General features: G+C 46.8%; 1 protein-coding gene across 2 annotated transcripts in view; it reads left to right on the top strand.

Moving 5' to 3' along the window:
* Positions 1 to 15311, top strand: part of LOC121582900 (protein FAM189A1-like) — a 53010-nt gene extending 37699 nt beyond the window's left edge. Inside the window, exons 5-11 of one of the 2 annotated variants that reach the window (XM_045209968.1) lie at positions 2827 to 2987; positions 9096 to 9243; positions 12666 to 12744; positions 12917 to 13273; positions 13858 to 13929; positions 14171 to 14490; positions 14646 to 15311. In XM_045209968.1, the coding sequence (XP_045065903.1) occupies positions 2827 to 2987; positions 9096 to 9243; positions 12666 to 12744; positions 12917 to 13273; positions 13858 to 13929; positions 14171 to 14490; positions 14646 to 14861 (1353 nt within the window). In that variant the 3' untranslated portion in view covers positions 14862 to 15311. Of the gene's footprint in view, positions 1 to 2826; positions 2988 to 9095; positions 9244 to 12665; positions 12745 to 12916; positions 13610 to 13857; positions 13930 to 14170; positions 14491 to 14645 lie in introns of both variants that reach the window. The other variant, XM_045209967.1, reaches the window with a different exon arrangement.
* The last annotated feature ends 1314 nt before the right edge of the window (positions 15312 to 16625 follow it).

The following is a 16625-nucleotide window of genomic DNA, read 5'->3' as shown; positions in this document are numbered from 1 at the left end:
TCCCAGAAACCCTAGACCCACTCCAATTTGCATACCGCCCCAACAGATCCACAGATGATGCAATCTCTATCGCACTCCACACTGCCCTTTCCCACCTGGACAAGAGGAACACCTACGTGAGAATGCTATTCATTGACTACAGCTCAGCATTCAACACCATAGTGCCCTCAAAGCTCATCACTAAGCTAAGGATCCTGGGACTAAACACCTCCCTCTGCAACTGGATCCTGGACTTCCTGACGGGCCGCCCCCAGGTGGTAAGGGTAGGTAACAACACATCTGCCACACTGATCCTCAACACGGGGGCCCCTCAGGGGTGCGTGCTCAGTCCCCTCCTGTACTCTCTGTTCACCCATGACTGCATGGCCAGGCACGACTCAACACCATCATTAAGTTTGCCGACGACACAACAGTGCTAGACCTGATCACCGACAACGATGAGACAGCCTATAGGAGGAGGTCAGAGATCTGGCCGTGTGGTGCCAGGACAACAACCTCTCCCTCAACGTGACCAAGACAAAGGAGATGATTGTGGACTACAGGAAAAAAAGAGGACTGAGCACGCCCCCATTCTCATCGACGGGGCTGTAGTGGAACAGGTTGAGAGCTTCAAGTTCCTTGGTGTCCACATCACCAACGAACTATCATGGTCCAAACACACCAAGACAGTCGTGAAGAGGGCACGACAAAGCCTATTCCCCCTCAGGAGACTAAAAAGATTTGGCATGGGTCCTCAGATCCTCAAAAAAATTCTACAGCTGCACCATCGAGAGCATCCTGACTGGTTGCATCACCGCCTGGTATGGCAACTGCTTGGCCTCTGACCGCAAGGCACTACAGAGGGTAGTGCGTACGGCCCAGTACATCACAGGGGCAAAGCTCCCTGCCATCCAGGACCTCTATACCAGGCGGTGTCAGAGGAAGGCCCTCAAAATTGTCAAAGACTCCAGTCACCCTAGTCATAGACTGTTCTCTCTCGCTACCGCACGGCAAGCGGTACCGGAGTGCCAAGTCTAGGTCCAAAAGACTTCTCAACAGCTTCTACCCCCAAGCCATAAGACTCCTGAACAGCTAATCATGGCTACCCGGACTATTTGCACTGCCCCCCCACCCCATACTTTTTACGCTGCTGCTACTCTGTTAAGTATTTATGCATAGTCACTTTAACTCTACCCACATGTACATATTACCTCAACTACCTCAACTAGTCGGTGCCCCCGCACATTGACTATGCAACGGTACCCCCCTGTATATATAGCCTCCCTACTGTCACTTTATTCTATTGTATATATAGCCTCCCTACTGTCACTTTATTTTTACTTCTGCTCTTTTTTTCTCAACACTTTTTTGTTGTTGTTTTATTCTTACTTTTTTGTTTAAAATAAATGCACTGTTGGTTAAGGGCTGTAAGTAAGCATTTCACTGTAATGTCTGCACCTGTTGTATTCGGCGCATGTGACCAATAAAATTTGATTTGATTTGATTTGGTCCCTGTGCCCTTCAGAGCAATGCTCTCAGCCCATTTAGAATGACTTTCCCAGATAATTGGTGGGCTGTAGCGCCCTCATAGCCACCATTAAAACAAAGCAATATCAGCGGACACAGAGTTTGTCTGCACCCCTTTAATATCTCTGGAGCATAAAGTTTAACATTGTATACAAGAAGGATTTGTACAGTTTATGAGCTGAGCTGTAAATTGTGTGGCCTCCTGGATGGGTATATGGCAGATAAACCCAGGGTGGGAGATTGATAGAGCTGAATGATATTAGTGAGGCAGGAGTTTGGGGCTGGAGCTGGGGCAGATGTAGGGACTAGCAATGGGACTGGTGCAGGGGCTAGAGCGGAGGCTGCAGCCAACTGGAGCAGTAGGGGATTAGTTTAATCTCAGAGCACAGGGTGGCAATACAAGACATCACTAGTGATCCCAGCTACACAGTCAATGCACAGACATAATGAGCTACAGGACCATAAGCTTAAGGTTGATTTTGCACCTGGTTCAGTTTCTTGATCTTTTGTGGCTAAAAGAAAATGCAAAACAATACTTTTTGTAAAATTATACAGATTATACAGATTTGGTTGGTAAGGGCAAGGTTTTACTATTCAGTCAGAATTTCAATGATAGGTTTTCATATCTTTGTCCTTGACTGATAATGAATATATCTATGTAAACTTGCTATGCTGTTCTTGTATGACACATGATTGATGGCAGATACAAAGCGACAGATGGGCACATTTCTCAAAGTCAGATTTGAACTTCAAAGTAGACAGGCTGAACTGCAGTGCGTCCTGAATGGGCACTTCTCAATGGCACATCGTCGTCTGGTTGTGAGCAGGAGGAATGTGAGACACGCCACTGTTTTAAAAACACAGACCAGGAGAGATTAAACTGGCCTGTACAGCCGTTAGGTCACAGGAGGTTGAATGACAAAGGGCCTGTCTCCTCCTATTCCCAGTACACTCATAGAGCCCCTCTCAATCTGGCTTAATTCCCATTTCACAAGGAAAGATTTCAGCTCCCAGGAATAAAGCTAGCTGCCTACTAAAGCCTGCTCCATTGTGTCTGTCTTTATTAGTCCTGCCCTTAACGACTTTGCCACCGAAAATGACGCTTGCTACTGCATGTAGTTCCTTTGTCCAAGTCTCCAAAAATAAACAGAATTGTGTTTGCTAGATAACCTTATTCTGGATGCCGTTTTTCTATAGAATGTTGTTGAAATTAACACATACAATGGTCCCAGTATAAAGCTTTCAGAATGAGACAAATAGACAACGGTTTACTGTCTCTGAAATAAAAGCCTGGTTTGTGTCTCTCTCTGTCTGTTTCAGTTCATGCCACACAGAGCACGAGCCCTGAGCGCTGACTGCATGACCCCCCACGGCACCATCCTGCACCAGACCCTTGACTTTGACGAGTTCATCCCACCCATCCCTCCACCACCCTACTACCCCCCAGAGTACACCTGCACCCCGGTGATGGACGGACAGAGGTATCGCAACACAACATCACACAACAAAACAGAACAAACACAACATACCACAACACAACACCTGGACCCCGGTGATGGGCGAACAGAGGTACCACAGCAAAGCAACAAAACGCAACACCTGCACCTCGGTGATAGACGTACAGATGTACTGACTGCAGCACAACACTCTGACCTCCTAACAACCTCCCACCAGACAGAGTGTTGGCTGACCAACATAGCCCTCTCCTCTACAGCTGGTTTACAACATTACAATGATGCCTGTTTGAATGACTGGCTGTAGCATCTCCTTTGGCACCTGTCACATTGGGTTTGATATAGGCTCGCGTTGCCATACCGCCAAAATCATGTCATTGTCATGCCTGGAGAATTTTGTATTGCAAAAACGGTTTGATTTTGATTGGCTGTTAAATTTCAAGAACCCTCCCCCCACACACCTGTAGTGCATGTTTTCAAATGATCAAGTGTGGCCGCCAGGCTGCGATTTATATTTGTTGAAATTGAAAGTGGATTACGCTGGTTAAGTCAAACGTCACAACACGTTCTAAACTGCTCTGTCGACAAACACACTTTTTACTGTCACGCCCTGGCTCTGGGGACTATGTTATGTTGAGCCAGGGTGTGTAAGTCTATGTTTAATTTTCTATGTTGGGCTGAGTGACTCCCAATCAGAGGCAACGAGTGTCAGCTGGGTGTCTCTGATTGGGAGCCATATTTAACTGTTTGTCTTGCACTTTGTGTTTTGTGGTTTCTTGTTCCTTTTGGTTTGTGTATCTAAGGACTTCACGTTTCGTTCTTTGTTTTGATCGTGTGATCTAGTCATTAAATATAAATATGTTCACCCGCAACGCTGCGCCTTGGTCCTCTCTGTTCGACGAACGTGACAGAAGAAACCACCTTAACCAGACCAAGCAGCGTGTTCAGGAGCCATCGCTGGCAGATCTCCGTGGCAACCTCGACTGGATCAAGCAGCGTGACGAGGAGAGAGGATGGACGTGGGAGGAGATGATTGCGAGTCTGGCAAGAGGGAGGAGAGACCCCCAGGAAATTTTTAGGGGGCTCACGGCGTCGGGCCAGCAGGTGTACTGGGTTAGAGCGGTGCAAAGCGTTGGCAGAGAAGGCCGCCAGGTTAGGGGGCCACTGGGCACAGAGGAGAGGGAAAGTGTGGAGGCACGGCGAGAGGTACTGGGGTGTGTTACCAGTCCGGTCCGGCCCGTTCCTGATCCCTGCGTGGGGCCAGTGGTGTGTGTCCCCAGTACGGTCCGGCCTGTTCCTGCCATTCCCACCAAGTCAGTGGTGCGCGTCGTCAGCCCAGCCCGGCCTGTTCCTGACATTCCCACCAAGTCAGTGGTGTGCGTCGACAGCCCAGCCCGGCCTGTCCCTGCTCCACGCACAAAGCCTACGGTGTGCGTCGACAGCCCAGCCCGGCCCGTTCCTGCTCTCCGCACCAAGTCTGTGGTGCGCGTCGCCAGCCCAGTCCGGCCCATCCAAGCTTCCCGCACCAAGCCAGTGGTGTGCGTCGTCAGTCCGGCACGGCCCGTTCCTGCTCTCCGCACCAAGTCTGTGGTGCGCGTCGCCAGCCCAGTCCGGCCCATCCAAGCTTCCCGCACCAAGCCAGTGGTGTGCGTCGTCAGCCCTGTCCGGCCCGTTCCTGCTCTCCGCACCAAGTCTGTGGTGCGCGTCGCCAGCCCGGTCCGGCCCGTCCAAGCTCCCCGCACCGGGTCAGTGGTGTGCGTCGTCAGCCCGGTCCGGCTCATTCCTGCTCCCCGCACCAAGTCAGGGGTGCGCTCGCCAGCCCGGTCCGGCCCGTTCCTCCTCCACGCATCAAGCCAGGGGTGTGCGTCGTCAGTCCAGCACAACCCGTGCCTGGGTCGTGTCCGAGCCGGATCCGCCGCCGAGGCGGAGTGCCCACCCGGTCCCTCCCCTGTTGTGGTTGTTTGGCGCGGCCGGAGTCCGCGCCTTTGGGGGGGGGTACTGTCACGCCCTGGCTCTGGGGACTATGTTATGTTGAGCCAGGGTGTGTAAGTCTATGTTTAATTTTCTATGTTGGGCTGAGTGACTCCCAATCAGAGGCAACGAGTGTCAGCTGGGTGTCTCTGATTGGGAGCCATATTTAACTGTTTGTCTTGCACTTTGTTTTTTTGTGGTTTCTTGTTCCTTTTGGTTTGTGTATCTAAGGACTTCACGTTTCGTTCTTTGTTTTGATCGTGTGATCTAGTCATTAAATATAAATATGTTCACCCGCAACGCTGCGCCTTGGTCCTCTCTGTTCGACGATCGTGACATTTACCTTGTCTCCATTCGTCGATATGGCTGCTGGCTGCGCTTTGCTACCACCGAAAAATCTTGAAGATTGCCCATTATTATTAAAGATAAGGGCTGAAAAAACGGAGGTAGTGGGAGAACCTATTGAAGTAAGTAAATATATTTTGAAATGTTAAAAAACAATGTATTACACTACTAGTAGGCCACTGTAGGCTAACTCAACTGAGCTGCTAGGTAGCAAGCTAACTTTATACACTGTTTAGCGAAGTGAATTCAATGTCATCATCTAGCTAACTTTCTATTAGCTAACTACAGTATCTTGATGTAATCATTGTAAATTAAAAACAGTCTCCAAATGCATTTGTAGATAACAGCCATGGAAGAGTCTGAAATTGCAGCTCCAGCTTTCAGTAAAGGGAGAGTATAGGCTACTGGACAGGGCAGGTAACCTTGTGGGAGGACATTATGAAAAGATTATCCAGTTCCAGTCCAAAGGGGGAAAAACTTTGAGGACAGAGAGATAATAGCAACATAATGTTCAGTGCTGACTAATTTCAGTATAATGAAGCCTGTTTCTTTGTGATGTTTTCTGTCCTCAGATATGGAAAGCTGTGAAAGCCTGTCTGCAGATGAAGAGAGAGGTCTAATGAATGTCCCAAGAGACTAATGGTGCATTTCCATATAGGATTTATCCCAGTGTTTTACCTAAAAGGCTCAGACTTTTCTGTTTCCATCCACGTGGGCCGGCACCTGTGTCTGGGCCATGGCTCTGGTGGACCTGCTCTCACTTGGGGCCAAAGCCAGGCCACTGGTACTTTTCAGCCTACATTTACAAAACAATGGCTAACGTTAACACCTTCTCACACAGCAATTGTGTATACCAGCGGTATTTTTGTAAACAACATGTGCTAACATAGGTACATGTTAGCACATGTATACAAAAACACAGTTAAACATCACACACAATGTATAAACCTATTACAATTGGACCAGGCCAGCCCTGCTGGAGGTCTGCTAGGTGTGCAGGGTTCTGTTTCAGTCCAGCAAAAACACACCTGATTCAACTTATCAAACCTAATGAGTTTATAATCAAGTGTGCTATTGCTGGGCTGGAACAGAAGTCTGCTCACCCAGTAGATCAGGGATCAGTGGAGCAAGGTTGGTCACCGCTGGTTTGGAGTATTTTGTTCACCTGAAATTGTGATTTAGTAATAATAGCCTACTTGTTACTACCACTCAATGTTCTATTGTTGTTTAGACTAAGATGTCTAATCTTTACATACGAGTTAGCTTATTTGTATATTTTGTGGTGATGAACATTGACATTGACACTAGTTCATTTTGAATAATAGTTTAACAATTTAAACAAGTTGATGTTTAAATTGTTAAACTATTATTCAAAATGAACTAGTGTCAGTGTTGATTAATCACAATCCTGCAATAAAGAAGAGAAGGGGTTCTGTCTCTAATGTGTCTGTTTCTGTGTTGTATTCTCAAATGAACATTTCCTTTTTGTCTAGTTGTAAGATCTCCAATCTATTTTATTTTATTGTCTCAGTATATCAGCTATCTGAATCCATTTTGCAGCTTATCATATGGCATGCATCACTGACCTTATGGGGATCTGTCATCTGAAGCAGAGAATAGCTAAACTCTCACATTGTTTACATGTTGAGCTATACAATGCATTCGGAAAGTATTCAGAAAGTATTCAGACATTCACATTTTGTTACGTTACAGCCTTATTCTAAAATGGACTAAATAAATTGCTTTCCTCATCAATCTACACACAATACCCCATAATGACAAAGCGAAGCAGGTTTTTAGAATTATTTGCAAATGTATTAAAAATAAAAAACAGAAATACCTGATTTACATAAGTATTCAGACCCTTTGCTATGAGACTCGAAATTGAGCTCAGGTGTATCCTATTTCCATTGATCATCCTTGAGATATTCCTATAACTTGGAGTCTACCTGTGGTAAATTCAATTGATTGGACATGATTTGGAAAGGCACACACCTGGGGAAGGGTACCAAAAAATGTCTGCATCATTGAAGGTCCCCAAGAACACAGTGGCCTCATCATTCTTAAATGGAAGAAGTTTGGAACCACCAAGACTCTTCCTAGAGCTGGCCGCCCGGCCAAACTGAGCAATCGAGGGTGAAGGGCCTTGGTCAGGGAGGTGACCAAGAACCCGATGGTAACTCTGACAGAGCTCTAGAGTTCCTCTGTGGAGATGGGAGAACCTTCCAGAAGGACAACGATCTCTGCAGCACTCCACCAATCAGGCATTTATGGTAGAGTGGCCAGATGGAAGACACTCCTCAGTAAAAGACACATGACAGCCCGCTTGGAGTTTGCCAAAAGGCACTTAAAGGACTCTCAGACCATGAGAAACAAAATGCTCTGGTCTTACGAAACCAAGATTGAACTCTTTGGCCTGAATGCCAAGCGTCATGTCTGGAGGAAACCTGGCACCATCCCTACGGTGAAGACTAGCCAGAATCGAGGGAAAGATTAACGGAGCAAAGTACAGAGAAATCCTTGATGAAAACCTGCTCCAGAGCGCTCAGGACCTCAGACTGGGGCGAAGGTTCACCTTCCAACAGGACAACGACCCTAAGCACACAGCCAAGACAACGCAGGAGTGGCTTCGGGACAAATCTCTGAATGTCCTTGAGTGGCGCTCCGGTACCGCTTGGCGTGCGGTAGCAGAGAGAACAGTCTATGATTTGGGAGTCTTTTACAATTTTTTTGGCCTTCCTCTGACACCGCCTAGTATATGGGTCCTGGATGGCAGGAAGCTTGGCCCCAGTGATGTACTGGGCCAGACACACTACTCTCTGTAGCGCCTTACGTCGGATGCCAAGCAGTTGCCATACCAGGCGGTGATGCAACTGGTCAGGATGCTCTCAATGGTGCAGCTGTATAACTTTTTGAGGACCTGGGGACCCATGCCAAATCTTTTCAGTGTCCTGAGGGGGAAAAGGTGTTGTCGTGCCCTCTTCACGACTGTCTTGGTGTGTTTGGACCATGATAGTTTGTTGGTGATGTGGACACCAAGGAACTTGAAACTCTCGACCGCTCCACTGCAGCCCCGTCGATGTTAATGGGGGCCTGGTTGGCCCTCCTTTTCCTGTAGTCCACGATCAGCTCCTTTGTCTTGCTCACATTGAGGGAGAGGTTGTTGTCCTGGCACCACACTGCCAGGTCTCTGACCTCCTCCCTATAGGCTGTCTCATCGTTGTCGGTGATCAGGCCTAAATATGTATTCTGTGGAGCCCTTGGTCCAAGCCACTCACAATGCTCAGTACAGACTATTAGAATGTTGTAGTGGTTTGTTAAGGAGCACTGGTAACATCCATGGCCTTGTGTAAATGTGCCATTGATCTCCTTCCCCTTGGTATAAGAGAGTCAGTTCTATTCCCACATCTTTGAAAGCATGCTGATCCAGCTGCTTGGCTAGATGCCATGTGTTGTTGTCAATTAGGCTGTAAATAGAAACATGTAGAGGAAGCCATTATTGAGTCCCCTAGCTGAGGGCAGAAACATGTCATGACATCATCATGTGCTGGATGATTGATTCCGACACTCAAGTTGTATTTTATACTTTGCCACTTCACAGGAGAATGGGTTTTAATTAAAAAAAAGATGGCTCTTGCATGGGTGAGATATCTTTAATTAACGACACATGAAAAGCAATAAACAGTTTTGTTAGTGTTTCTCAACCAATTGAATGTGTGTGTTCACTCTAAATTGAAGTGTTGCTGGATTGAGGAATAAGAGGATATTTGTATTCTTTCTCTCCTCACACCTTTCCTCCCTCCTGTTTCTCTCATTCAGAAGTCTACATCTGGACTTCCCACACTCCCCGTTCAGTGCCATCTATGGAGTGCCCATCAACAGCCCTGGGACCCTCTACCCCTCTGAGTTGCCCCCGTCATATGAGTCTGTGGTGGGGCTGGGGATGGGGCAGACCCCTGCCAGTCAGGTGAGTACCACTACCATCCTTCCCTCATAAAAGACCAGTGTACTAGCCAGCCTCTTCTAACATTATACATTCTCTATTCACAGTCTGAGAATAGTTTAGAACCCCTCTCACTGTTGAATACTTTCCTGTTTACATGCATACTGTAAGAACACAACTACAAAGGAGAGTGCTAAGAAAGGCATTTTGACTTCAGAAGAAGTTGTTGTATGAGATCACAAAGAGAGAAGGAGAAGTACACAGAGAGAAGCTAGCTAGTTTCTATTTGGGTTGATGATTAGTGAGGTGAGAGGATGTTATGCTCCTCTCTCTCTGTGTGTAAATGACTGCCACAGGCTCTAATAAGGGATAAATAATAAAGATGTGTGACATTTCCTTCTGCAGATGACCCAATTCACTGCTGACTTCATAAGGCCTCCTGTAAGACAGCAGCACACACATACAGTGCATTCGGAAAGTATTCAGACCCCTTTACTTTTTCCACATTTTGTTACGTTACAGCATTATTCTAAAATGGATTAAATTGTTTTTTTCCCTCATCAATCTAAACACAATACCCCAAAGCAAAAACAGGTTTTTAGATTTTTTAGCTGAAAACTGAAATATCACATTTACATAAGTATTCAGACCCTTTACTCAGTACTTTGTTGAAGCACCTTTGGCAGCGATTACAGCCTTGAGTCTTCTTGGGTATGACGCTACAAGCTTCGCACACCTATATTTGGGGTGTTTCTCCCATTCTTCTCTGCAGATCCTCTCAAGCTCTGTCAGGTTGGATGGGGAGCGTCGCTGCACAGCTATTTTCAGGTCTCTCCAGAGATGTTCAATCGGGTTCAAGTCCGGGCTCTGGCTGGGCCACTCAAAGACATTCAGAGACTTGTCCCGAAGCCACTCCTGCGTTGTCTTGGCTGTGTGTTTAGGGTCGTTGTCCTGTTGGAAGGTGAACCTTCGCCCCAGTCTGAGGTCCTGAGCGCTCTGGAGCAGGTTTTCATCAAGGATCTCTCTGTACTTTGCTCCGTTCATCTTTCCCTCGATCCTGACTAGTCTCCCCGTCTCTGCCACCGAAAAACATCCCACAGCATGATGCTGCCACCACCATGCTTCACCGTAGGGATGGTGCCAGGTTTCCTCCAGACGTGACGCTTGGCATTCAGGCCAAAGAGTTCAATCTTGGTTTTATCAGACCAGAGAATCTTGTTTCTCATGGTCTGAGAGTCCTTTAAGTGCCTTTTGGCAAACTCCAAGCGGGCTGTCATGTGTCTTTTACTGAGGAGTGTCTTCCATCTGGCCACTCTACCATAAAGGCCTGATTGGTGGAGTGCTGCAGAGATGGTTGTCCTTCTGGAAGGTTCTCCCATCTCCACAGAGGAACTCTGGAGCTCTGTCAGAGTGACCATCGGGTTCTTGGTCACCTCCCTGACCAAGGCCCTTCTCTCCCGATTGCTCAGTTTGGCCGGGCCACCAGCTCTAGGAAGAGTCTTGGTGGTTCCAAACTTCTTCCATTTAAGAATGATGGAGGCCACTGTTGTTCTTGGGGACCTTCAATGCTGCAGAAATGTTTTGATACCCTTCCCCAGATCTGTGCCTCGACACAATCCTGTCTCGGAGCTTTACGGACAATTCCTTCGACCTCATGGCTTGGTTTTTGCTCTGACATGCACTGTCAAATGTTGGACCTTATATAGACAGGTGTATGCCTTTCCAAATCATGTCCAATCAATTGAATTTACAACAGGTGGACTCTAATCAAGTTGTAGAAACATCTCAAGGATGATCAATGGAAACAGGATGCACCTGAGCTCAATTTTGAGTCTCATAGCATAGGGTCTGAATACTTATGTAAATAAGGTATTTTTGTTTTTATTTTTAATAAATTTGCTAAAATTTCTAAAAACCTGTTGTCACTTTGTCATTATGGGGTATTGTGTGTAGATTGATGAGGAAAACAATTTATTTAGTCCATTTTAGAATAAGGCTGTAACCTAACAAAATGTGGAAAAAGTAAAGGGGTCTGAATAATTTCCGAATGCACTATAGGTGTGATGGAAAAAGTATATTTTAGATGAGATACAGAAGGCACATCTTTTCTGCTAGAACATCAGAGCAGGTATAGATTTCAGTTTGATGAGTTTAATGTAACATCCTGTTTTTCCTATGAACTCATGGAGGTACTATTGTTGTCCACCTGGAGAAAATGGGAGTTGTCACTTCTTCAAGGAATATAGTTGGTTTCCTGTTTTAATGCAGCTGGGTCGTTCCACCAATTCGGTGCATTCGAGAAGTGTAACTTGGTAAAAAAACAAACATTTGATTTCATCTCATTTTAATATTGTCATAAAGAGCACATGTTCAATTTTTCCCATCTCTTGAGGTTGCATTTTTTAAAAGACTATAGTTATTGCCTATTAAGTGCCAAATAAAGTAACAGGGTTGACTGTAACAGGGTTGACGATTTCATCTTAAATCAGCCATACATCCCCTTGTGACAGGGGGAATGGAAGCTTGTTGTGTGCAACAGGGAGTGGCAATTGAATGCAAGCTTAACAAAAAAATTCAACATATATTATTTGCTCTAAAATGTAATACCAAAAGGCTTCCCCGCATCTTTTAGAGCTTTTCGCACAGATTTTCTGAAAATGATCTTCTAACAAAGAATCTGTGAATGAGGTCAAATCAACATAGCGTTTTCTCACCTGAAGTACATGCCTTTGAAGTGTTGATGCAGGGAGAGCACCTGAGGGCACTGGTTGCTGTTAGATGTATGCCTCATAGGGGAGCAGCTGCAATCGGAGGGATCTAGATCCCACTCTCATCGCTCACCTAGCAGGTTGACTAGAATAGAGGCATGGACCCCAAATGATCAGTTTGTACAGGTGACTGCAGCTTATGAACGGTAAGACTGAGGCTTTGTATTGGAACATACTGTATATTAAATGGTACTACAGACACTACACAGCATTACATGCTTCTAAGACCCTGGTTATCCTTTTTCATATTCACTGCTATGATTTAGAAATACTCATCATGATGGGATGAGAAAGCAAGCACACATAACACATAACATAATAAGCATACAATTATCTAAGAAAACCACATTATAGTGACAGTTCACCACCTCTAAAATCCCAATGGAATTCCTGATGTAGAGTGGATGATGTGTGCTTGGAGAGCCCTCTACTGGCCAGAGTGTGGTAATGAGCACATGGTTGCCAGATGTGTCGGGAAGAAGCAGAGGCCTCTGACAGATGTTCTCCAAAAGGATTCTCCGCCTCTCCCACCTGTTCCTCATCTTTAATATGGGTTTCACTAATGGCAGAATTATTTGGTTCCCTCACTCATTATCCCTTTGGAAATGTGTCTCCTTTGTTAACTGTAAGAACTAATAATTTATGTGTGTGTGTGTGTCCATTTGCTCCTCTCTGCAGGTCACTACCAGCATTGATCAGCAGGCCACTGAGTCCAGCCTCTGTGAGAGAAACACCACAGCTGGTCTCAGTACTCAGGGTAAGGAAGGCTTAATCACTATCACTACAGCCATCCCTCACACCACATTGACTGTGTGTGTGAACAGGCTGGTGTATCTCATCCATAGGGTTTAGCCATGTTTGATATCTATGCCTGTACTGGAGTTTGGTCTGTGCAGCTGATGCTTGTGCTCTCCTGTGTCCTGTCCTAGCCTCTGTGGACAGTGCCTCTCTAATGGTATCAGAGGAGGTGGCAGAAATTCCAGACCACAGTTGCTCTTCAGAGGATCTCTGTTCCCTGGAGGTGCAGGGCTCTGACTCCTCTCCCTACGGCACGCTGCACACCGCCCCGACTGATGGCAGCTGTATCAGTCTAGAGCTCAGTGCCCGCTTCTCCCACCGCCATCATGGCCCGGCCCGGCTCAACGACACTGGCTACAGCGATTCCTCCCACAACCAGGACTCCATTCCCCGCTCTCCAAACTGGTCCATAGAGAACATCAACACACTGGAGCACGAGGAGGCCAAGGGAGGAGCAACGCTACACACACACCTCAGAGAACGAGCCAGTAGGAAGCAGCTGATTCTTCATGTTCCTCCAACTCCTCCCTCCCTGCCCTCTGCCTCCACCTCTGCATCCACAGCCTCCGTAGAGGCAGCCTCAGCAGCCCAGAGCCTCCCTACCTGCCCCTCCCCGTCCCCCCCTGCCCGGCCCCGTGGCTCCCGGCTGTGCTTCAGTGTGTGGTCCCCATCCTCCTCTTCCTCCTCCCCGGCCTCGCAGCCCCCTTCTACCTCTGCGCCCGCAGAGCGACCCCGCATGCTCCGGTCTGGCAGGCGGTATCTCAAGCTGGCTCGAATCGTACGCTCCACCAGCGACCCTATCTCCTGTACCTCCATATCTGGAAGTACGTTAGTTGCTCCTGTGTCGGCACGGCACTGCTCCTCATGGGTTGTTGCACTAACATGTTGGTTAGGAAAGATTCTGTCATTACTGTTGAGATGAACAGGGTTAATCAGACCACACTTGCCACTGTGACTGTAGTGATAAGTGATACAATTATAGGTAACTAGCATCACTTAATTTGGTGAAATGCAGATAATATACTTTAGCATGAGTACTTGTTCACCATAAAGTTAACATCTCCCTCTGCAGGTGACAGCTGTGGCTGCCCCTCTGCAAGCAACCCTCCTCCTGAAGATTCTCCTCAGACTTCACCAGAGCAAGGTAACGCCCACCACACCAGAGCCTTTACCACCTCTCAACAATGTATGCCTTTCACATTTCCCCACCAGGTCACTCCCCACCTAACCTGGCAGTCTACACGTACCTCTGGCGAAAACACCCATTTAGAACAGCAACTCGTAGGAGAAAATAGCGTTCACCTACAGAATGTGCAAATGTGTTGAATGTGTTGAGTCCCGCCTGATTGGATGTTGTTGTCTGTTTGTGTCTTCGGTATGTTCAGAGTCTACAGAGGTGTCAGCTTCTCTCCACACTGCTGCCAAAGTCAGCACCTGCAGTGGCAGGAAGCAGAAGGAGGGGAGGAAAGTGGACATCCGCCTCAAACCACGAGCCCTGCACACGGTCTCCAATGAGCGCCCACACTCTCTGGCTGACCTCAAGACGTATAAAGACACCAAAATCCTGGTGGCCAAATTCCTGGAGCACTCCAACTGTAGTTTACCTCCAGAAGTCCAGCAAGTGGTCAACAGCATCAAGTATGTCATCAAGTCTGACGAGAGACACATGGAGGAAGCTATATTCAGTGCCAATGTCATAGATCAGGTACGTCTATCGATGGGCATGAGTATGAATGCATATGAATGCATAAAATAAGCTGGTCTGATAACTTAATGAAACCATTGTTGTATCATTCTGGTCTAAATTGTTGGTCAGTTATATTTATGGATTTGTTTGTTTGTGTCTGTTACTTTGCACAGGTGATGACACAGTCACAACGCATCATCGGCAGCCCAAGGAAGCGTGCCCATGAAGACCTGCACCTCCAAAGCTGTGGGGCCTTGAGTTCCCCTTCCTCATCCCTGCGCCGTCCACCTACAGCACCAGGGCCTCCCAACCCCCCTGCTCCCCTGGACTCCTCTCCCTCACCCTCTGAACGCACTCAAAGCCTTTTGTGTAGAGAGACCATCCTTTGACCGCCTTCCCTCCCCACCAAGGACTCAACCCCTATCTCTATCTCATAGTGCCCTGTGAGACCGTGCCAAGACATCAGCAGAAACAGACTCAGCAAGTCATGTCTGGAGTGGATTGGCTTCTGTTCTCTCTCATATCAAAAACACCAGAATGTTCTCTTCTCCCTCAGGGGATTTTTTAACAGTCTTAACCCTGTAAAATACACTTGTAAGCCAACTAAATGGAGATGTCATGATGAAAAACTAGTGCTCTACTTTATCAAAAGGAAAAAAACAACTTTGTATTAAAACTGTGAACTGGACAGACTTGGGATGGTACTAGCTCCTGCAGACTTTGTGGATTCTAACTCTGATTGGCTGTGTGCCACTGTGTGCCACTGCAGGACAGAGAACTTGACAGAAGTGGATTATTTAACTTACCTCAATGTGTTACCATTCTTATCAGTGTTACAATAAAATATGACTTTCTATGTTGTAGTCGACCTCCTTCTTTCAACAATGGTATATCATTTGAACATAACATACTTTTTTAGGAGGCGCGAGAGGCACAGAAGACCATGCTTACAGAAGATACAGTGAGAGAAAAAAGTATTTGATCCCCTGCTGATTCTGTACGTTTGCCCACTGACAAAGACATGATCAGTCTATAATTTTAATGGTAGGTTTATTTGAACAGTGAGAGACAGAATAACAACAACAAAATCCAGAAAAACGCATGTCAGAAATGTTATAAATTGATTTGCATTTTAATGAGGGAAATAAGTATTTGACCCCTCTGCAAAACATTACTTAGTACCTGGTGGCAAAACCCTTGTTGGCAATCACAGAGGTCAGACGTTTCTTGTAGTTGGCCACCAGGTTTGCACACATTTCAGGAGGGATTTTGTCCCACTCCTCTTTGCAGATCTTCTCCAAGTCATTAAGGTTTTGAGGCTGACGTTTGGCAACTCGAACCTTCAGCTCCCTCCACAGATTTTCTATGGGATTAAGGTCTGGAGACTGGCTAGGCCACTCCAGGACCTTAATGTGCTTCTTCTTGAGCCACTCCTTTGTTGCCTTGGCCGTGTGTTTTGGGTCATTGTCATGCTGGAATACCCATCCACGACTCATTTTCAATGCCCTGGCTGAGGGAAGGAGGTTCTCACCCAAGATTTGACGGTACACGGCCCCGTCCATCGTCCCTTTGATGCAGTAAAGTTGTCCTGTCCCCTTAGCAGAAAAACACCCCCAAAGCTTAATGTTTCCACCTCCATGTTTGACGGTGGGGATGGTGTTCTTGGGGTCATAGGCAGCATTCCTCCTCCTCCAAACACGGCGAGTTGAGTTGATGCCAAAGAGCTCAATTTTGGTCTCATCTGATCACAACACTTTCACCCAGTTCTCCTCTGAATCATTCAGATGTTCATTGGCAAACTTCAGACGGGCCTGTATATGTGCTTTCTTGAGCAGGGGGACCTTGCGGGTGCTGCAGGATTTCAGTCCTTCACGGCGTAGTGTGTTACCAATTGTTTTCTTGGTGACTATGGTCCAAGCTGCTTTGAGATCATTGACAAGATCCTCCCGTGTAGTTCTGGGCTGATTCCTCACCGTTCTCATGATCATTGCAACTCCACGAGGTGAGATCTTGCATGGAGCCCCAGGCAGAGGGAGATTGACAGTTATTTTGTGTTTCTTCCATTGCGAATAATCGCACCAACTGTTGTCACCTTCTCACCAATCTGCTTGGCAATGGTCTTGTAGCCCATTCCAGCCTTGTGTAGGTCTACA

Source organism: Coregonus clupeaformis, chromosome 32, assembly GCF_020615455.1.
Source record: "Coregonus clupeaformis isolate EN_2021a chromosome 32, ASM2061545v1, whole genome shotgun sequence".
In the NCBI taxonomy this organism is placed as follows: Eukaryota; Metazoa; Chordata; class Actinopteri; order Salmoniformes; family Salmonidae; genus Coregonus; species Coregonus clupeaformis.
This window is presented reverse-complemented; position numbering and strand designations above follow the sequence as displayed.